Raw genomic sequence first — 22,884 nt, 5'->3', positions numbered from 1 at the left:
TTGACTTTCTATGACCAAACTTAAACGTGATATGAACAGAGCGTCGGTTCCAGTCAGAAAAGACGAGGCACAATTTGAGACGTGACGCTTCGGTCGGAGCTGAACCGACAACTACACGGAGGCTAAAAATGCCATGTTGTTATCAGATCTGTCGACAGGATTTTAGTCTACATTCTGCAGTCATTTTCTTCGCCTGAGTAACCAAGACATCGTCACTTACATCAGCCTCTAGTTTATTTACTTTTGAAAGCCAATTACAGTGTATCTTTTAAAAATTCATTACAAAAAGGGAGGCGTGATAAATACAGTACCTGGAATTAAATGTGTGCAATCCCTTTCCCTTTTTAGTTGCTGCCTTGAATTAGAAGACTTCCTCCTGCTAATTAACTTTTTTTTGGGGTATTATTTCTCTGCTGGAAGTTGTTTAACCTCCCTGTGACTGCGCTTATTATATTCTGAAAAAACATATGTGCTGTGTGTATTTGCAGTTGATTATCATCTAATGAAAATCTGCAATTAATCTAGTAAATCTGCATTTTGATTAGATGGAACCTTTTAGAAATTGCCATCATAATGAATTAAATCCACCTTTTATGGCTTGTCATGCTTTTAATTTTCAAGTCAAAAGGTACATTTTCTTTTGCTTATTTAAACTTTCTCTTAATAATGTTTTCAGCTAAAAAGCAACGAAGCATATCGCAACTAATTCCCTCCACAAGGATCTTCGTGCATACAGTAGCTTCTGGGAAAAACAATCATGATTTCAGGATCTCTTCTCAGTGCAAGTCAACTATATTGATCATCAGTGATCAAAGCCCTGGAGGTGATCAGTTGTCATTCGGAGTCCGTGTTGTGATTGGATACGACACTTGACATACAAATGCCGCCTTCTAAAAAGCTTAATATACGAGGCGCTGGGAAATGGATCCTCTGGAACAATGACAGTGGAATCTGCAGAAGCAATTACCTTGATGCCAGCAGAGCGGCATTTACCCACAGCATCGGGCACAGCGGCACGTGGCGGATCAATCATGGCGATGAGCCCCAGAAAGCAGAGCTGCTCACAGGGGAAGTTCACTTCGTCACAGTCGAAGTCGAAGCCACGTGGAAACTGGGATGGAGACAGATTCACGTGGCAGAAGCCTGCAAGAGAGACGGGACGTGTGAGGTCACTGACCATAACTGACTAAAGTGGCTAAGATGGAAAAATTAAAAATAAATAAAATTTAAAAAAAAACTTTCTTGAATTCGCTTTTTTTTGTAAGTTTGTAGATGACATAAAAGTAAATGCTTTTGATACTTTAAATGGATTACGCCTGCCCCTTTTATCTTATTATTGTTCGTAACTCAACCCAACAGTGGTGATATTCCAGCATGTTTAATTAGAAAAATGCCAATATTTGTGTGAGGGGCCCATGTAGGATGTAAATGGACTGAAAAATGAGGCCCCGTAAGGGATTCTCCGCCACTTTCATATTGGCCCCGTGTCAATCGTCCACTCGGGTCCGCTTGCAGATGGAGCAACTTGAAATGATGAGTCCCAGGCAAAAAGAAGAAAAACAACAACTGAGTCCCAGTCAGTCCCCGGTCAGCCATAGCTGCAGGTGGTGTTTGGGAGGTGCACTGCTCAGCCACCCTGTGGACCAGGCACGGATTATTGGGCAGCTACTGGGGTCACTGCACCTGAGTGGGGATGGAACCACCCACTTTGGGCCATTCATCACCAAGATACGCGCACGGAGTAAACATGGAAACGGTGCACAGTCCCATAAGGGACCCTGTTTTCCAGTCCACTCATATCTCAGATGGGCCACACATGCAAATCTTGGCCGGTTAATTATCAGCAGTGGCACACTGTGAACGATGAAATTTAACTTCAACTAAATGAATATTTAACAATTCCATTTCTAGTTTACAATCCTTCCAACACTGCACAGCAAAAACTGCACAAAAATATTGGACTATTTTATTTTTTGTTAGCCTGATATTGTTGCGCGCCAGCTGCATATCTCTCCCAGACTTCACTGCCAAAATCCTTTATTTGTGGAAGTGTGCTGCAGTGAGGGCACTGTGCACTTTTATGGGGACAATTTGGGTAAACTACCCTGTTTACCAAGACGATGATAAAAAAGTAAGTGCTGCGTCCAGCTGCTGCTCCTCTCCATCTATCCCCAGTCAGACCGGCCGGCGCCGACACCGGCACACATACCGAGCACTCTCTCTCCCAGTCCTCCCAGCTCCATGTAGGCACTCTGGAAAGCTTCTTTCCAGTGATCGTCAAGTGGCTGCTCCTGGCCGTGAATCATGATGGTGCTGCACCTGTAACAGTTCATAGTAGGTTTAGTGGGACTATTACTTACAATATCATCTCACTTTAACGCAATCATCTTATGGACGAGGATAAAATAGATCCTTCAGCTGAACAGAAGACATCACGTACACTTTCAGAAATTATTGTCGCACTTTTACCAAACTGTTTCGCTATTAATTCAAATAACACATAATGCATGAATTTTATTTCAAATGTCCACATCAATCTAAAATAAGGATGTGATTTTACAACGCTGGCATAAATAAAGTATCTAACGGTTCACTGCATAAATACTTGATCTGGTATGTGATGTGAAAATGTATAACACTTGGTGCAATCAGGCTGCATCAAAATAAATCTTACTTAAGCATCTACAAAACAGAGGGACTAAAAAACCTAATTCCAGTGAGGTGATCGAGGACTCAAGGTCCCTACAGGCAAACCAAGGTAAAAGCACTCTCCTTCTGTCCACTGACACCTTATAAGTCAGTAAAAGTCAACTACTGATGGGCTGTCAATACTGTAGACGCCAAAGGAGGAAGGTCCATGAACTCTGCTTCTAATATTCGTCTCTGCAGATCAGCTGTCGATTTGTGCAAACTTAAGATGCTCAAGACCAGAGAGAGATGCCAGGAAAGACACCGCCAGCACAAACTTCACTTTCTGCAGACTCACAAAGTAAAATACCTCCGTTCGGCCGTGGGGACCCCGTCACATTTACTTTCAGTCATTTCCAAAGCTTAATATCACAATTTATTCTCGTAAAGGTCAGTTTTCAGCGAATATATATTTTATTCTAACTCAAAACTGCTTTGATTCACTGACTAAAGTTTAGACTCCATGTCGTCTATTACTGTAGGACCGAGGGTTGTTTTATCTCCAGAATGTTCTTTTAAATGTCAAGTTAGAGATAATTGCTGGACTGTTTTTTATTGAACTCCATGAAAAGAGCAAAACCCAAAATGTGTTCATCTTTCCCGCACCCGCTGTGCCCCGTGACCCACTGGCTCCACCCAAAGAGGCACACATGCTATGTTTTTGGAAGTGCACATTATATTTTGCATGAATGAACATCATTAAAAGAATAAAACAGTATTTACTCAGTATTTCGGTTATTTTTGTGTATATTTGTGACTAAATCCAAGAAAAGTCAGATTTCTACCCCTGATGTCGCATATTTGAAACATACCTTTCTATAACCTCTGCACTTCCCTCAGAATAAAAAAAAATAAGAAAATGTACATATTTACATAATTAAAGAAATTCTAAAAAATAGATACAATAAAAAGAAAAATAAATATAATTACTTAATGTATTAATAGATGTACAAAAAATAAATATTGATTAGAAAACTGTTAGACAGAATTGGGAGTGTTTTTACTTTCAATGTATAAGAAAAACTTACATCAAGCATCATTTCATTTCAATTAAATTCAAAATTCTTTATTATTAATCCCCGAAAGGATTACTATTATATATTTAGTTTTTGTTATATACTTATTTTGTTATATACTATAATATATAGAACTAATATATCAAGAACTTCTCACAATGTTTATTTTGTCTCTTAGAAAACACGTTTTAATGGCGTGGACACGTTCTGAAAACGACTGCTAGAAAGCTTCATCAATATCTGAGGATATTGTTTTTGTTCTTTTTTTTCCCCCATCGGAAAAACTTGACTTGCAGTGATTTCCGAATGACTAAACACTGTTGTGGTCAAGGCGAGCAGGATCTGGTCAACGTAGGTGACAGATTGTGGTTGTTTAAAGCCTCAGCACAGCAGGTTTATGTGGAAAATCTGTTCAAGTGTTAAGAAAACCAAATTCTAGGGTCTGGGGCTATTTTCACCAATGAATTAATATACATCAGTTGTTAGAGTGACACTTTACAGCCGGCGGATGGTGTGTCTAAGATGAAGTCTAAATAAACTACAGGGTGTGAGCTCATTTTGATGAATGGCCATGTCATCCACTTCAACAGAGTGGCTACCTGACCTGCTTTTTAGTAGTTTCAGATAACACTGGAAGATAAAGTGCTGACGACTAACATCCATCAGACTTTGGATGCATAAGTCGCACCCCTGCACCGCATGACATTGCTGCTGCTCTTTTCACAGCCTTTATAGGAGAGAAGACGTGAATTATTGCCAGTGGGTTGTTTTTACTCTGCATCAGTGGAACACCCTGAAATGGCAAACAACTCAAATTTGCTACAACTTTCCTCCTGAGCCACATAATCAAGCCCTTATTGATTAACAAACCTGTCCAAGATTCGCTCCGGTGCTCCCTTCATGACCAGGAGATGGCCAGAGGGATTGTCCTCCATTTCGTGGATAGAAAGCTGAAAGAAAGAGAGGGAGATCAGCATGAATGGGGATGATGTGGCGAGAATGTATTTGCTGAAGCAACATGCATGTATCGCACAGATATCTTGGAATATGAGTGCGTTCCACGGTGTTTTATTTCCAGACAGAGACGGGATTTAGTAGGGCATCCTTCTTGCTGCAGCACTTCTACACATGAATTTCATGTCTGTAACAGCATTTGGGGGAGCTGCTGTCACATATTCAGGCGATTCAAGAGTGAAATACTTTCTGAAGGCGATTTCATAGAGCATGCGTTGAAAGGTACCGGAGTTTCAATCTCTTTGCACATCGTTGATTCCCTCTCTTGCATGTAGTCTTGTGGGTTCATGCTTTACATTACCCTTTCCCCCAAATAACTAATCACACGCTCCCCCATATAGTCTGTCTCTGAGTCACAGCATATCTAATCTCCAAGAGGCAGAGCATGATAGCTTGTTTCTCCGACCCTTTAATTCAGACATTCTCATTTCAAGTCATGGATCAGGTGTGCAAAACGTCAGCTTCAGCATCGCCGCTGTGCTGCTCTTGAACTGGTTCTGATGTCCAGACGTATCAGTCTGGACGTGAAGCTACAAGTGTTCGTTTCTGCCCTCGCAGAGCTGCAGCTCTGTGATGACGTGACAAAATATCAGCTTTTCACACGTTTTTGTCACAAAGATACAGTTTGAGATTCGAGCCGTCAGAGCTGCCTGTTCAGACCTGTAGCACCAATGACATCACGAACAGCACGGGAACTGATGACTAAAAACACCTCTCAGCTTATTAAAATTTGAACATATCACTCCAATTGTGTTGTCACTTCACTGGCTTCCTGTTCAATATCGCATTGATTTAAAAATTCTATTGCTGACTTTTAAGGCCCTAAACAACCAAGCCCCTAGTTATTTTAAAGAACTTTTAACCCCCTATTGATCATTCCCAGGGCCCGACTTGTGACCAAAGATGATCGAGCTTTTGCAGTTCGGGCCCCTAAACTTTGGAACTCTTTACCGGCTGAGATCAGGTCAGCTAAATCCCCCACTGCTTTTAAATCTCTACTAAAAACAATCCTTTTTAGAAAAGCTTTTATTGTGGTTTGAATATTGTTATTAATTTTAGACTTGGTTATTGCTGTGTTATGTTCTTATCCACGATGCACTGTATTTTTATCTTGATGTATTTTATTGTTCTTGGGAAGCACTTTGTAACTTTGTTAAGAAAGGTGCTATATAAATAAAGTTTATTATTATTATTATTATTATTATTATTATTATTATTATTATTATTATTATTATTATTATTATTATTATTATTATTATTAAAACAGAGTTTATGGATTTATATTTGTAACTGTCAAGGTATATATCCAGTTTAATTGGCCACTATTAGACAAAATATAAAGATGCCATTTATTCTTCTGGTTTTTCCACTCAGGGGTCGCCTTAGTGAACACCTTGTTTCCATCTTGCCTTGTCTTCTGCATCTTCCTCCATCACATCACCCATCTATAACGATCCATCTCTTTTACCACATCCAGAAATCTCCTCGTTCATCTTCTTCTGCCTGGCAGCTCCATCTCCAGCATCCTTCCACTACTATAGTCACTACCCCTCCTGTTTGTGTCCCAACCATCTCAGGCTGGCCTCTCGTACTTTATCTGCAAGACCCTGGCTGTTCAACCGATGTCCCCGCTCTTAATCCTATCCATCCGTGTCATTTCCAAAGAAAAGCTTAACATCTTCAACTCTGCCACCTCTCGCTCTGCTTCCCGCCTCTTTGTCAGCGCCGCAAGGAAATATAGGCCGCGCTAAGATGTAAATATAACACATTTAACGTTTCACTTGAAAAAGTCTTGAAGTTTCAAATATGGACACTGTGTGCCTCGAGAGGCTGCAAGCACGCCGTCATGAGAGCGGCTGTACGCATTAATTTATGATAGGAAAATGCACTTACTGCTATACAGTTCAACAAGAGTGCTTAGAAGCTTCAGCCAAAGTGTACCAGTTACTTTGGCACAATAAGAAATACGGGCCTGGTGTATTCTCCGACTCATCATGATGGATGTGTGGTTTAATAGCAACAGGAAGCTAATAGATGGAGTGGAGTAGTTGTCCTCCGAGTGGAAGGTCAGCGGCACAGTCCACAGGCTCTCCACGGGCTCAAGTGCTTATCAGAGTGTGATTGTGGAGATAAAGTGTTGCATATTTAGACTGCATGCAGATAACGAGAGGCTCAATAAGTGAACGGGCAAACAAGAGACATTTTAAAAGGTCTCTATGGAACCTAAACGTGGTGAAAAGATGCTGCATAAGTGCTGAACATCCATCTTTTCTATAGCCACTTTTTCCTTTTTCAGGATCTCAAGTAAAGTGGCTTTTGTCACCTGAGGAAAACGAGACGAGACGCAACGAAAATGCTGTTCATGTGACGATAATGATAATTAAATATATAATACAATATCGTAGAGGAATAAAAACGAGACTAAAATGTAGATTACAAAATAAAAACTCTGCTAAAATGTGTCTTCATTTTCGTTGACCAAAACAAGATGAGACGAACTGTTCTAACAAATATCCATGTTTTAAGTAGTTTCCTCTGGTTTAGTTCTGCTGCTGGGTGACGTCACGTCCTCAATCCCAGTCGCTGCAGCGGGGAATCAGATCCAGAAGATTCAGTTGCAGAGTTAGAGGCTGATGCCGTTAACGCAGAGCTCTAGGTTCACGTCAATTAAAAACAAAGTTACATAGAGAAAGGGGCCGATGGCTGGCCACGCGGGGATCTTCTCTGGGGCTGGGAGAAGAAAAAGAACCATCTTTGGATACACTTTCCTACATAGACGTGGAAAAGAAAACCCAATGTTTCGTCGAAAAAGAAAAAGATGGGGAGAAATGCGGAAAAATAAATATGTTGTAAACTCAAATTAGTCTTCTGTATCTGGAATTAATGTATTATTGAGTCTATAAGGTAACAATAATATAATAATAAGATAACCTTGTTTGAATTGTAAAATGGGTTTGGCTAAATACAATCTTTGACTAAAAGTAGACTAAAATGGTCCTGGACAATTCTGACTAAAATAAGACTAAAATGCTCAGACTTTTAGTCGACCGAAACTTGACACGACTAAAAGGAGTATGAACGTGACTAAAACTAATAAAAACTAAAATGATAGCTTAACCCAAAGACTATACTAAAACTAAAATTGAAACAGGCTGACAAAAACAACACTAATCTCAAGAGACCCCCAGAGCTTATCTCAGCTCTCTTTGGGTATAAAGTAGGCACATGTCTCCAGACACACACACACTCGCGTCTATCTCCAACAGGCCTAACACGGATGCTTCTGGACTACGGGAGGAGACTGGAGTGTCTGGAGAAAACCCACACAAGCATCTCCCCCCAGAAGGACCTCCCCTGGGACTGAACCCGGGAACCTTCCAGCTGCAAGGCCACGCTGCTAACCAACCACCGTGCAATCTCCAGGTAAATGGGCCCCTCTCGGTGGTCTGAGCCTCCTTTGTGGGGGTTTAATTAGTCGTCAGATGAGGATTTTAAGCCTTTTTTAAGCACTTGCGTTCACTGACACTGATGAAACCCCGTTGCATCTTGTTTGGCTGAGGCCAGCTCTGAAACGGCAGATTTTCGAATTCTAGCCGTGGCTGTACTAATCAAACGGGGTCTTTCTGCACTGAAAGCAGCGACAGAGCTTTTTCTGAGCAGCCGTCGCCAGCCAGATCGTTATCCAGTCCTACTTTCTGCCACTAACTAAAAGCTTTGCACAGCGTTTTAGGGCTGCAAGAGTTTTGGGTTTTTGTTGTTATCCATGAGCAACGGCGCTGCGTGTTTGGCAGTTCCAGGTCTGATGTGCTGCAAAGTACCACGTTGAAGAGAACATGCATGTCCAGGCTGCCTGTGCTGGACAGAAAGAGGCTAAATCCATGAACATGAATCATAAATCATGAATCAGCTCCTCCTGATGTATTTTTTTTAACTATAGCATGAAAATTGTCCTGTAATAAAAACATTGCAGCTGAAACAACAAGTTAAGTAAGGAAGAGTATTAGGGCCATGCAGGAGAAAAAATATTTGAGAGGGGAAGATTTTTTTTTATTGTGCACTTTGAGAAAAAAGTTGAAATGTCGAGAAAAAAGTCGAAATGTCGAGATAAATGTTAAAATACAATTTCAAGAATAAAGTCGTAATTTCGTGAATATAGTCGAAATTTCGAGAATAAAGTTGAAATACATTTCGACCTTTTTCTCAACATTTCGACTTTTTTCTCGAAATTGTACTTCAACATTAATCTTGACTTTTCCACTTTTTTCTCGACATTTCCACTTTTTTCTCGAAATTGTACTTCGACATTAATATTGACATTTCGACTTTTTTCTCGAAGTGTATAATGAAAAAAAAATCTTCCTCCTCTAAAATATTATTTTTGTTTTTCTCCTGCCTTGCCCTAATATTCTTCCATAAGTTAAGTAATCGATTAGTCAACTAATCAAACTTAAAGGAGCTTGAGGCAGGATTTATGAAAAAAATGCGTATACGTTTTAAGTTTTCTAGTAATAATGTCAGATGAAGCGTTCCAAACCAAAAAGAATGAGCCCTCTAGCGTATCTCTCCATTACCTTGAACAGGCTGTGTGCTGCAAAATGTGCTGCAATTCTGGGCCCGAATTTCCCGCGCTGTCCTGCGGATGTGACGTCAAATGACGCTGCATGCGCGTTCTCCCGTGCCAGCTTCGCTGTTGGCTGCAGTAACCCCGACGGTCGTCGTGGCGCTAATGAGTCTCATTTCTTATTCTTGCCTAATGCTCCTTTAAATTGAAGTTCAGGCAACAATATAAACTGCTTTTTTATAAAAACCCATTTGTCTTTCTTTTCAGGTTATTTGGTCAGACAAAATGCAATATTAACATCACTTCAGGCAAGAGGACAACAAGTGCCACATACACAAAATATTAATTAACAACCGCTGAGTGCAAGGCTGCAACCTTTCATTTCTACTGCGGCTCCGTGGCGAAGCCTCGACGGCGCATGCGTCGACTCCGGTACCTGGTACTTGTTGGTGGAGTTGAAGGGGATCTCCGCCACTTTGGGGTTCCTGGCTCTCATGTTGCGGACGCTCCCGCAGCACAGCTCCACGCATTTGAGCAGAGCCGACTCTGACGCGTCCCCTGCCGTGTCCCTCTGAGGACGCAGAAACACATTAGCGCCGTCCCTCACATGTGCAGATTAAAAAGTGAGCGATGCAGGGCCTCGCTGCTCCTCTTTATCACCGCACAGCGAGGGAAAGCTTGCGGATTAGCTGTTATTTGATGGATTAAAACAGTGTGCAAGACATGAGAAAGGATTTTGCTCACTTCCATTATGCTTCTTATTAATGATGCATCTGTGTCACAACAGCTCGTTATCCTTCTGCTATTGTTTAAGTTATGTAACAATTTAGGGTAAGTAATGAAAGTGCAAAACCTTGTTATATTTTTTCAGTTCAGAGGATAAATAATTTAATTGATGCTGCAGGCCACTTGTCGAGATGGAAACAACATTGCAAAGGAGAAGAATACTGAAGCCTATGTCACGTTTAAGTGAAATGTTTAAGTAACTTGGAGTCAAAAATTTAACTGGGAAATGCTGGAAATAATCCAGTTTGGATCCAAATTGTGTACCTGGTAATATTCTGTAGAATAAGATCTGGAAAAATAAGAAATAAGCTGCTAAAAAAACACTAAAGGAGCACTACTGAGCATGCCCTATCTTCAAAGTCTTGCACTATTGTTATTCCCATTAATTCCCATATATTCTTAAACCAGGCCTAACAAAGACAAACATGTTATGTAGTTTGGCTGTACAAAGCTCCTAATGCACTAATTATCATACAAAGTTAAATCCCAGTGATTTCTTTGTTATGTTAAGTACTGAACTTAATGCAAACATTATGTTCCAGCCTTCAAATTGAAAGTTTCAGTTTTTTCCTTCACTCTCCAGCCATATCAAAATGTGGGTTGTGTATTCAGTGTCAGGACAATTTCCAGAAAATAAACTTGATGGATTCTGGTTTGGTACTTTTTGAAGTCTGGATTTTTGAAATATGTGCAAATAAATGTTGACATTGTAAGCTGTTTTATGAGCCATTTCAAATTCATTATAGGGTGACAGTGTATGTAAATTATTTAGATTCTCAAATATCTCATTATCATTGTCAAATAAATTGCTTGCAATTTAATTCAGAGTTGGATATGAATATTTTGTATGTGTATATAGGCAAGTATACGCACACGTATAGTATTTGCAGTTGCAGTCATGGGCATTAAAAATGGCATTAAAAAGAGCATTTTGGAGTTCTACTGGTCTTGGCTGTGTGACAAAACAACTTCAACGTTTAACTCATGACCTGATGCTAAATATACAGAACAAGAGGAGAATAAGTCAAGAAAGGCATCTTTGTTTCTGTTTCTACATTCATGAACAGCTACAAAAAAAAACAGCTCCCACTCTGGAAGATTTATCTTTGTTTTTGTCTCTTTCAGGAGCAAATTCAATTCCTTAGTTTTAACCGGTGCGGGTGCTGGTACGTGGCGACACCCTCCTCGTTGTGAGGGCTGTCTGAAGGCACATCTGTGACTGACTGCAGGGAGGAGGCTGTGGGCATCTGGGGGGGCAGATGTGCAGCAGCGAGGTCTGTTCCCATCACAGAGGAGGCTGTAATCCCCACCCTGAGAGTTTCTTCAGGTCAATGCAGCCCAGGTTGGAGGATAATGGTCGGCAGAACATCGCTGTCGTATTGACCTCACCCACCCAGCGGAGGGTATTTATCCGCCGGTGTGGGGGAGCCGTTTCCAGCTGGGTATTTGATTAATCTATCTGTGCGAGTGTGTGGACGTGGAAAGAAGGTTAAGTGTTTGATTCGGGTGTGCGATGCGCCTTCATCAAGTGGAGGTGACAAATTATTTTGTGTTTTATACATTTGTTTTCCCCCCTTCTCTCACTGTGGCCACAATGTGAATTAAAGATCTATTAACCATGGAAGAGAATGAAAAGTGTGTGATTAAGTGTTTTACTGTGGTACATCTCAGTTGTACTTAAACTTTTCCATCGGTACTGTGTATTACACAAGTTCTTTTCTCTCTTTTTCCCCCTTTATACATCTATTTTCCAGCAAAAGTAAGCACCTTTGATTAACAGATGAAACAAGTGACCCTCACTAGATAAAGACTAAGAGTAGTGGTGTGTCGTTGAGTCATCGTTTAAATACTGAGCTGCATTTTCATTAAATGTCTGGTTTTAAACCTTGATTACATTCATATTCATTCATCACCGAACCGCGAGATGCTCGCTCCTTTTTCGTAGTTAGACAGCAGCCAAGTCAAAGCCCCGACCTCGGTGCGATTGAGAATCTACGCATTGATTTAAAGACCAGCAGAACCCATCCCGCCTGACGCAGATTGAGCAGCTCTGCCTTAAATAACACGTAAAAATCCCGGCGGTTATATATCTCACACTTCCCAAGAGAACTGCAGTTGTAATTTTGTTCTTCTTTTGTGATTAAAAAAAGAATTGCACCTTCAAAGTGGAAGGCATGCAGTGTTGATCAAATGGTGCAGACTAGAAACCCCATTCTTTTTTTCTTCTCCAGTTCTTTAGATGCATATGCATTAGTATTCCCACTTTGACTAGCAACAGATATGAGTCCTTACTCCACTAGTTCTCATTTCTGAGAGACATGTGCTGTAACCCTGATCTGTCTTACTGATAAACCATGTAAGCAAAGTCATTTCCACCAAGTCATGTGCAACATTAGTGGATCCAGAGCTAAAGAAAGGCCCTGCATAATGTTCAAGCATTAAACTAAATGGCTTGTGGCCGGCTGCTTTAATGGTTGTGATAACTCATGAGGTTGGATGAGTGAGTGAGTGAGTGAGTGAGTGAGTGAGTGAGTGAGTGAGTGAGTGAGTGAGTGAGTGAGTGAGTGATGTATGTGAGTGAGTGAGTGAGTGAGTGAGTGAGTGAGTGAGTGAGTGAGTGAGTGAGTGAGTGAGTGAATGAATGAATGAATGAGGTATGTGAGTGAATGAGTGAGTGAGTGAGTGAGTGAGTGAGAGTGATGTATGTGAGTGAATGAGTGAGGTAAGTGAGTGAATGAGTGAGGTAAGTGAGTGAATGAGTGAGGTATGTGAGTGAATGAGTGAGGTAAGTGAGTGAATGAGTGAGGTATGTGAGTGAATGAGTGAGGTAAGTGAGTGAATGAGTGAGGTATGTGAGTGAATGAGTGAGGTATATGAGTGAGGTAAGTGAGTGAATGAGTGATGTATGTGAGTGAATGAGTGAGGTATGTGAGTGAATGAGTGAGGTAAGTGAGTGAATGAGTGAGGTATGTGAGTGAATGAGTGAGGTATATGAGTGAATGAGTGAGGTAAGTGAGTGAATGACTGAGGTATGTGAGTGAATGAGTGAGGTAAGTGAGTGAATGAGTGAGTGAGTGAGGTATGTGAGTGAGTGAGTGATATATGTGAGTGAGGTATGCGAGTGAATGAGTGAGGTATGTGAGTGAATGAGTGAGTGAGTGAGTGAGTGAGTGAGTGAGTGAGTGAGTGAGTGAGTGAGTGAGTGAGTGAGTGAGTGAGTGAGTGAGTGAGTGAGTGAGTGAGTGAGTGAGTGAGTGAGTGAGTGAGTGAGTGAGTGAGTGAGTGGTGAAAGTTAATACCATCAGGATGGGGAAGCTCTCCTGTCCAGCTTTGAATTCAGCTCTGTTGCACAAACCAGCCACGCGAGACAGAGCATCCCAAGTACTAGAGCTCTTGTCAAAACCCAGACCTGCGAGGATACCAGAGGCAGCTATGTTAGATCTGTTTTTTTCTCCTCCCTCTCTCTCTTTTTTTTTAAAGCATGTCTCATGCGGTATTTATCCTGAATGATTTAACTCTAGGTTCACCCAGCAGCTCTGGAGATTGTAGCTAAATAACAGTATCAGTGTCAGCTGAGTTGAGCAATCACTTTTACCTTGACAGAAGTGGTTTCTCTCATCGTGAAAAGCTCTTTATTTTTAACTAGAATACTTCAGAAAATAAAGGCAATTCGGGAATTCCTTGTATCTAACTGCATGACTACTCATCCAATCAAACTGGAAATGGCCTTCACTCTTCTGCCATCTCCGGTTTTCATTTTTCATATTTGTCTCGATGTCAGTTTTGCTTTGTGGACTAGAGTGACACTCTGTGGGTCCAGAAGCTGCAAAAATACAGCTTTTCCTGGACCAGCAATTCCACTTGTTTTTTCTCCGGCAGCGGCACTCTAGCGGCATCTTTGCCAGCACCACTCGCTGCTCATTATATGACTGCACATTTGTCTGCTTCGGTGCACATTAGTATGCATAGAATACCTGTTCTTTTTTTTTCTTTTGCCAAACCTTTTAGTCATTGCTGCAGGCTGCTTTAATTTGACTTTATTTTTCCCTGTTTGGTAGCAGACAGGAATCGGATTGGTTCCGCTGCCGCAGTCCTGCCAAGGAATTCTGGGCTGAGCCGGGGTTGAGCCGCCCGCTGCAGAACGCTTCTCAATTAATCCAGGCAGCAGAGTGAACAGCCACTTTCGCTGGCAGTCTGAGCGTTGGACGGACGAATCTCAGCAGGTGGTCCTTCGCCCTCTTCTGCATTCCCCCACTCTGTCCCTCTTTATCTGTCAGGCTCTCCACCTATCCTCCTATCTCTCTATTCACCCCCCCCCTCCTTTCCCTCCTCCTGCATTTCAATTTATTTCTCTCTTTCTCTCTCACCAGCCTGGTTCTCAGTGGTGTCTGCCTCGTGGATCTGGTTGTCGAACCACATGTGGGCCACAGTCATGCGGTTCTGGGTCAACGTGCCCGTCTTGTCGGAGCAGATGGTGGAGGTGGAGCCCAGAGTCTCTACGGCCTCCAAGTTCTTCACGAGGCAGTTCTTCTTGGCCATTCGTTTGGCAGTGAGCGTCAGACACACCTGAGAGGATTGTGGGGGGAGCAGAGGGAGGATGAGCAGAGGAGAGGAAGGAAGACTGTTAGTCGACGAATGGACAGAGCATATGAATGCAACGGTGCATTCAAGTGTGTGTGAATCTGAAACCATGCGCACAGGCCCCGGTGCATGATGCATGTATACGCGTTTGTTTGTGTGTGTATTTGTGTGTGTATTCCCTTAGCTGGTAAAAAACGGGAGAACGTGGACATAAAATACAATGAAAAGTCATATTCTATTAGTCGTAAGAGATGCATCCACATCTTTTAATTCAAACTGCCCTCATCAGCGGCCTCCCATCACACCACAGGTGAACGCAAACACTTCCACGGACATCCAGTTTCTGTTTAAGGCAAAAGGAAGTAAAGAAAGCAGCCACTGGAGGTTAATTTACTTTCTACTACCGGTGAATGTCGACTGATGCCATTTCAAATGCCAGCTGGCATCCGACTCCGCTCACTCCCTTTTACTGTTGCAGGAAGCTTAGCTGCACTTCAGCACTGGAGCAGCTCCAAAACAAATCACGCCTGTGTTCTTTAGGATGATTAGAGCTGCATCTGACGTTCACGTTGAGCGCACCATTGTTAGGAAAAGCATAGGTGTAACTAATAACTTTGAAGATGGCTCGGTTCCATTTACATGTGCCAGAAAACTATAATGGTGAGCCAAGAGGCACAATAGGGGCTCTGAAACTGGCTGGCTAAAAGCTACGCTAATCAATGTTTTTATATGAACAGTACATCAAACTGCAATGCCGATGTTAAACCAGCTGCTCAGTCAGAACGCCTCCTGAGGAATTTAAGGCCAGTTTGGCTAGTCTCTGCACTTCTACCAGACATACTTGAAACCACTTTTAGTTCATTATTTTACTCTTCAGGCCATCACACTCATCACTAGTTTTCAAGAAGATTAGTTGATTACCAAAGTTATATCGAACAGCCCGACCTTTACTAATGTTATAAGTTGAAAAATATGCTCATTAAATAGCCATTTCACAGTTCTTTTTTTTTCAGCACTGAGATCTGACAAGGCGTCTTATGGCATCTTCGCTCGATACACCTTCACAACAATATTCAAGAGTCATTCTCTACCTATGAACTAACGACGGTGTCCTCACAAGAAGGGTGGAGGGAAGGAGATGAAAAGTCTCAGAGTTTCAGTCCCAATTTGGAAATATTATCCTCTCACTTCCTCGTTTTCACTTTCCTTTTTTTTAAACTCTCTGTTAAAGGTAGGGTAAGTGATTTCAGGATGATGTCACAACAGTTGTTAGTTGAAACAAAACAAGAAGAGTAGCGCCCTCTGGTGCTCCCTGAGAAAATGTGCCCAATCGTGAACATGGATGAGACAAAAGCAGCTTCTGGATTTTATATTGCATGGAATTGCTTATCCTGCCTTTAAATTGGGCCACCCATGTTTTTGTTCTTTTATTTCATTTATTTTATTAGGTTTAGGCATTCAAGCTATTAAGTTAGATTTAGAGGACAAACTTTCATGGTTTAAAAAATTGAAACTGGTGGGGAAAAAATGCTGGTTGTTACTGTATTTTTAATTTCTGTTCATGGAAAACAATATGTAAGTAAGATGACACGTATTGGAAATGCTTTGATTTCACTTTGTAACCTGACCAGTGACAATAAATGTAAAAGAAAGTTATAATTTCAATAGCCATTATTTCTTTTCGAGATACCTACAGGCTACTTCAGAAATTTTGGCATGACTCAGTGACTTCATACTTTCCTTTGCCATATTTTATGCATCCAGAAGCTATTCAGAAATTACATTTACAAATACAAATCAAATACTGCCACTCACCTCCAAATTAACATGCCTCAGTAATTCTCATCACTGCAACTCTTTGTTTGTACTAAGAATAGTGCAAGCTTGGAAACTGAAAACACACTAGTCAAGAGTATAATATCAGTTTCAAAGTTATAACCTCACTCGACAGCTCGGTTTACTCCGTATTTCCAAAACATATTAGGACCTGTCCTTGCTGCTCAGGGATGTGGTATAAAATGAAGTTGAAGTGCACTGAAAAGCCTATTTAAGAAGGCTTCCATCTCACAGTTGAAAAACACGGTGATATAACATGGAGGCGTCTGAATAAGACCTGTAAAAATCCCTCCTCTCATAAAATAATAACTTCCCTACTCTACTCACAGTGACAGTAGCCAGCAGTCCCTCAGGCACATTGGCCACGATGATGCCGATGAGGAAGATGACGGCCTCCAGCCAGGTGTATCCCAGGATGAGGGACAGGATGAAGAAGGTCACACCCAGGAACACGGCCACGCCAGTAATGATGTGGATGAAATGTTCAATCTCAATGTTGATGGGCGTCCGCCGGACCTCCAGCTCGGACGCCAGCGTGGCAATGCGACCCATCACCGTCCGGTCACCGGTGGCGATCACGATGCCATGGGCTGCACCTGTTGGGGGGGGAAGATCACCGTCAGGCGAGACCACAAGTGAAGTTCAACGAATGGATTTAAGTGTGTAGCAAATGTCAACAATCACCTACATCTCATTTTCTCCTCAGAAGGAAAATAGGGATGTTTTAAAGGATTTGTCTTCCTAGTAGTTATGCCATTGAGTTGTCGCTGTGCATACAGAGGGCATCAGTTTTCCTGTCAAATTACTCTTATTTTCATTTTGATCGCAGCTGTTTAAATAATATGTCATTACAGATCACAAGCTGTTCGTTGCAGTGTTCATCAGAGCGACAGCTGACCTGCTGGCCGTCCTCAGAGAGCTGTTTAAGGAGGAAAAAACTAAAGCGCTCCAACGTGGAAGACATCGCAGAAGCTGAGCGCTGTATTTTGTAAACAAGGAGGAGGTCTGCTGGGAAGATGATAGCTGCGTGTTTAGCAGTGATAGATGGGGGGGAATCAGAGTTATTGGCTGGTGACTGATGCCCGGGCGGGCCGAACAGATGCTGGACGGAGTGAGTGAGGGGAAAAAATCTGCATCACTTTAAAGACAAATGATCTCACCTCAGACTTCTCCATCAGCACTTTTTATAGCGACTACTTTATTAGTGAAAAAACACCAATCTGCCAAGGGCCTTAAAAAGCCCAGACAGCTTAAATGAATAATGTTGATCTTTTCCATATTATGCAATTTTTTACTTGGTATCTTGGGGTATTTTGCATTAATGCTGATGTTGAAGAACCATCTAAACACTGTTGCAGATGCAAAGCAAGCACGCATAGGGATGGTAATCTTTGGGAGGCACATAAAAAAAAACAAAGGAAACATCCTCAAGAATAGCACAAGAACAGGAAAAGCACCCCATCAACGCTTCATCTAGGTTAGGGGGTTCCAAAGTTGGTCCTTGAGGGCCGGTGTCCTGCAGGTTTGAGATACTTCCATGCTTTAAAGCACCCTGACAGACATGGCTGTGTCATTAACAGAGTTACGCAGACCTTGAAGACGAGCTGATGACGAGCATTAAAGGAGCTGTATGTAAGAGCAATAATAAAACGAATCATAAAATGACCCCGATATGTCAACAGACATTTAAAAATCATGTTCATTTCAAATACTTATGTCACTGACAACAGCACTCAAGCCAGGATATTCCAGTTTAAAAAGAGGAGTTTGCAGCCCTCAACTGATGTTTATGTTGTCATTTTTTGTTTTGGCCTGAAGCTCCACCCTCCACCTATCCCCCAATCACCAAGTCAGTATTGTTTCGGCATCCGGGTTGCCAGCTCGGATCTAATTATCGCAGCCATGGCAGCCTACGTTCCTGCTGCATTCTGCAGCCTACCTGGCAACCTCTGGTCGGGGGGAGGAGGGGGAGGGTACACGCCGCTCAGCAATATTTTGAAAGTGACTGCAGTACCAGTTTTGTCCATTTCTTACAGACGGCTCCTTTAATTAGAATCAGGTGTGTGGAAACAGGGGAACATCTAAAACATGCAGGACAGCGGCCCTCGAGGACGGACTTTGGACAACCCTGATCTAGGTAGATCAAAAGCTCCTCAAGAGAAGGAGGAATGAATCTAACCCACAAAAGTCCCATCTTTCAGGGCTCAGAATATCTATCGCCAAAACTAAAATATTTGAAAGAGACCCATGATGTGGTCACATCATGGGTCAGAGCTCAGGAAGCGGGGCCCGAGAACCTCAACAGGGACGAGGGAGTCTACATGCTCCTGGAGGGGTGAACGGACAGCCGAGGGCTTTGTATCGATCTGCCAACATCAGCTGATCAATGACGAGTCACACACCATCATGTGACACCCTGATGACGGCTGAAGTTTCCACCGAAACATGTCAGGTAAAAAAAAAAAACTAAAAACCTTGTCTGAGATAAAGGAAACAGCCAAGTTAATTATAAGCTAAGACAAAATGAATTTCATTGAATTACTCAAGAAAGTTTTTCTGGAGACATTTACTGTAGTTACTCTGTTCATTAGGGATCAGATCTTCAGTACATGGAAAAAATACTGATATTTCTGAAATAATTTAATGTACATCACCTTTTTGAATTACGTTTGAACCCCTCAGGGTTTAAACTGTTTGCAAAATGTTTCCTGAAAGTTTCCCTAATATCAGAAACAGCACCTCACATGGAAGGTTAACCGACACAAACCTGAGTTTGTCTCCGTATGGGAGACTTTGGGAAAATGTTTCATGATAAAAAAGAAAATTGTATCTACTCTTTCACAAAACGAGAGTGAAATTGATATTACTCAAAAGTGTAAATATAAAAAAGAGTCAGTTGCACTGGTGGTACCTGCTTTAAATTATTTTTTAACTTGAACTGAACTGCACACGTCCTCTAATATTGGTGGCAATACGGAACCGGAAAACCATCATGATACACGGCGGCTAAGGGGTTAGCCGTCATGGGCAATTACAGTTGAAGAAGAGTTTAGCAGCAAACATGGCTTTCGGAAAATCAAGGAGAGTTAGAGGATATTTTATGGCAAAACCGGTGGTATACTGTACTTGGGGGAGGAAAAAAAACAAGAGTTAGCGCATTTTGTTGCAGCTGCAGGTAGGAAGAAGAGCCAAAGCTCTTCTTCTTTTCTTCAGTGTTTGAGGTAGGACGCAGAAATGCCCAGGTCAGCATTGAAAAATTAAAAAAATAGAATAACACATTGGTTTGTCTGGAATTCCACCTCATATATTAACTTTATGCCCTTTATACACTTTATGGGGGGTCTACAGCGAAACTCCGAACCAAGTGAAAAACAGGAAGGTTTTCAAAGACCTCAAGGCTTTTCATAGAAATAGGTGCAACCCTCAGATAAACACGCATGTGTGGGAACAAGGCCGGCCCGGGCACTTTAGTGTACATTACTCCATGGCAGCTCCATCTAATGAAGACACATTTGTACTGTGTACAATGGACAAAGGACCTATTTAAAGCACTTATTACACAGAAACAATGAACTGTACAGTAGTTACAAGATGGCCATTAGAATTTGAATGAAGATGTTAATGAAGTTGCATATTTTTTAAATAAAAATCTAATTCCTATGCTCACTGTGTCACTATTTGATGACTGGCAGCAACAGACAGCCTAAATGGAAACGCTCATTACTGATCCTCCAGCATTCAACATCCCTAACTAGACGGCGACTGGGCTTGAGGCTGGTCGGAGAGGATGCCAGATTAATTGCGCGCTGAAACATGTTCATGGTTGGGTGGTAAAACAAAACAATGTCATCTCCAGATGGCTGAAAGACAGAAATCCAGAGGTGATAAGAGACCATCTTGGCCAGATGTGACCTACTGACCTTCAACACAGTTGGTGGAAAAGAAACAGATGTTGCGGGTCTCCAGAGGATTCTCGTGGCTGTACTCCGGAGAGCGAGTCTGAGGCTCCGATTCTCCCGTCAGTGAGGAATTGTCCACCTTCACAGGAAAAGAGAACAGGGAAGAGAGTGTTTCATCAGGCGTAGCTCTGGTGGTGTACAAGATGGAGGGTATACGGCGTACGCTTGTCATCAGTAGGGATGGGCGGTATGGACTAAAAAATGTATCACGATAATTTCTGGCATTTATCCCCATAACGATAAAAATGACGATAAAAAAAATACCAATTCAACTCCATCTTTGTAACTATAAATCTATCTCGCTCTCAGATCCGCCATGTTTGTTACACAAAAACGTCATCAACGGGAATTTATCCTTCTTTCTTTCTTTCTTTCTTTCTTTCTTTCTTTCTTTCTTTCTTTCTTTCTTTCTTTCTTTCTTTCTTTCTTTCTTTCTTTCTTTCTTTCTTTCTTTCTTTCTTTCTTTCTTTCTTTCTTTCTTTCTTTCTTTCTTTCTTTCTTTCTGCCATTATTTCCTTCCTTCCTTCCTTCCTTCCTTCCTTCCTTCCTTCCTTCCTTCCTTCCTTCCTTCCTTCCTTCCTTCCTTCCTTCCTTCCTTCCTTCCTTCCTTCCTTCCTTCCTTCCTTCCTTCCTTCCTTCCTTCCTCCTGCTCTCTCTTTCCTTCCTTCCTTCCTTCCTTCCTTCCTTCCTCCTGCTCTCTCCTTCCTTCCTTCCTTCCTTCCTTCCTTCCTTCCTTCCTTCCTTCCTTCCTTCCTTCCTTCCTTCCTTCCTTCCTTCCTTCCTTCCTTCCTTCCTTCCTTCCTTCCTTCCTTCTTTCCTCCTGCTCTCTCTTTCCTTCCTTCCTTCCTTCCTTCCTTCCTTCCTTCCTTCCTTCCTTCCTTCCTTCCTTCCTTCCTTCCTTCCTTCCTTCCTTCCTTCCTTCCTTCCTTCCTTCCTTCCTTCCTTCCTTCCTTCCTTCCTTCCTTCCTTCCTTCCTTCCTTCCTTCCAAAAATCAGCTTTACACAAAAACGTCATCAACGGGAATTTATCGTTTTTACCGTGAGATGACAAATTCTTATCGTGAGGAATTTTTTTGACGGTTTATCGTGAACAGTAAAATATTGCCCATTCCTTGTCATCAGTCACTCTTGTCCTCTCATTTGACTTGGAAAAAAAAAAAAAATCTCAGGTCAATATGTAACATATTCAAGAAACAATCAGCAGCTAATAAACCAAGAAGAAGAACCAAACACTGGAGGTATGATGAGTATTTGAGGAGAACTGTGTGTACCATGACATTCTTCCACTTATTCTAGTCTGAGGAAAACTCCAAACGATCAAAGACAGTTTTTCATGGAACTGAAAAGCAAAGGCACTCAAAAACAATGCTCCAGTGTGAATATGTGCTGGCAGGGAGGCAAACCCAAAGAGCTCCAGCATTTTTCAGGGAGTGAAAATACAGGAATTTTGGGATGTCTTACCCAAATAACAGGTCTATAAAAGTAAGTGCCTGGCGTTGAAAAAGCCTCCGTTTGACGGGTAAATAAGACGTGTTCGACAAAATATGAATAATGGGCCCTTCGCCTGTCCTCACGTGCCAAAAATATAACTTCATTATTTAAGCATTAAATAGCTGGAGGTTAGTGTTTGTCTGGGCGATGCCCTCTGAGTGCGTGGCGTATCTGTGCATCGTCATGACAACTCTATGGTTCCAAACGAGACATCTTGACAGGCGCATGATGGATCGGTGTGCCGTTTGAAACAAACAACTCTGATGCACCTTCATTTTTCATCAGGCAAAATTTGCATTTCGTTTTGATTTATCACCAGATATGTGCAGAGCTAATGACATTCCCATTACCTTACTTGCACTGGAAATGTTTCAGACATCAATTTATTTATTTTTTAGAAAACTTTGTTGCTGTCACGTTTTCACAGTTTGTAAAAATATTAGAAACATACAATGTAAATAAAGAAAATCAGATTGTTCACAATTGAATGAATTGGACTTATAAACCATCTTCTTCTACGTTATACTTGCTATTCGAGGGCTAACTGCAGATTTCAGTGCTTGAAAAGAAGATGAGGCGTTGTCATGGATCATGTTGTTGATGCCATGAAAACTTTCATGACCAGACTAAATGGCAAAATATCTCAAATGCCATTTTACAGAATTATGTTGTGGATAAATCCAAACTGAATCCATAAATAATGAATAAACCCACTAAATCAGAAGGGGGAGTAGGGTTTATAGGCCTTTGAATCATGAGATCAGTCTCTCTTGTATGTCTTACAAGAGATACTGGTATGACATACTAGTATGTCTTTTTTTTTCTTTTCATCGGTGGTTTGTTTTCTGTTCTGAAACCACAAACTCTCGATTGGGTTGAGGCATCCTGACGCTTGGTTAGGATTAGTAAAATATTGATGTTTGGCATAAAATGCACTCATATGCATTATGAG

At 41.6% G+C, this 22,884-nt stretch overlaps 1 protein-coding gene across 1 annotated transcript in view; it reads right to left on the bottom strand.

Moving 5' to 3' along the window:
* atp1a2a (ATPase Na+/K+ transporting subunit alpha 2a) overlaps nt 1-22,884 on the bottom strand; it is a 54,818-nt gene that overhangs the window by 18,556 nt on the left and 13,378 nt on the right. Inside the window, exons 7-14 of the mRNA XM_061731871.1 lie at nt 20,403-20,520; nt 16,810-17,078; nt 14,433-14,631; nt 13,365-13,474; nt 9,716-9,850; nt 4,575-4,654; nt 2,210-2,319; nt 968-1,143 (exon numbers count right to left, since the gene is read on the bottom strand). Coding sequence (XP_061587855.1) covers nt 968-1,143; nt 2,210-2,319; nt 4,575-4,654; nt 9,716-9,850; nt 13,365-13,474; nt 14,433-14,631; nt 16,810-17,078; nt 20,403-20,520 — 1,197 coding nt within the window. The remainder of the gene's footprint in view (nt 1-967; nt 1,144-2,209; nt 2,320-4,574; nt 4,655-9,715; nt 9,851-13,364; nt 13,475-14,432; nt 14,632-16,809; nt 17,079-20,402; nt 20,521-22,884) is intronic.

This window comes from Cololabis saira, chromosome 10, assembly GCF_033807715.1.
Source record: "Cololabis saira isolate AMF1-May2022 chromosome 10, fColSai1.1, whole genome shotgun sequence".
Taxonomy (NCBI): Eukaryota; Metazoa; Chordata; class Actinopteri; order Beloniformes; family Belonidae; genus Cololabis; species Cololabis saira.
The sequence above is the reverse complement of the archived record's forward strand: the minus strand, read 5'-3'. Positions and strand labels throughout refer to the sequence as shown.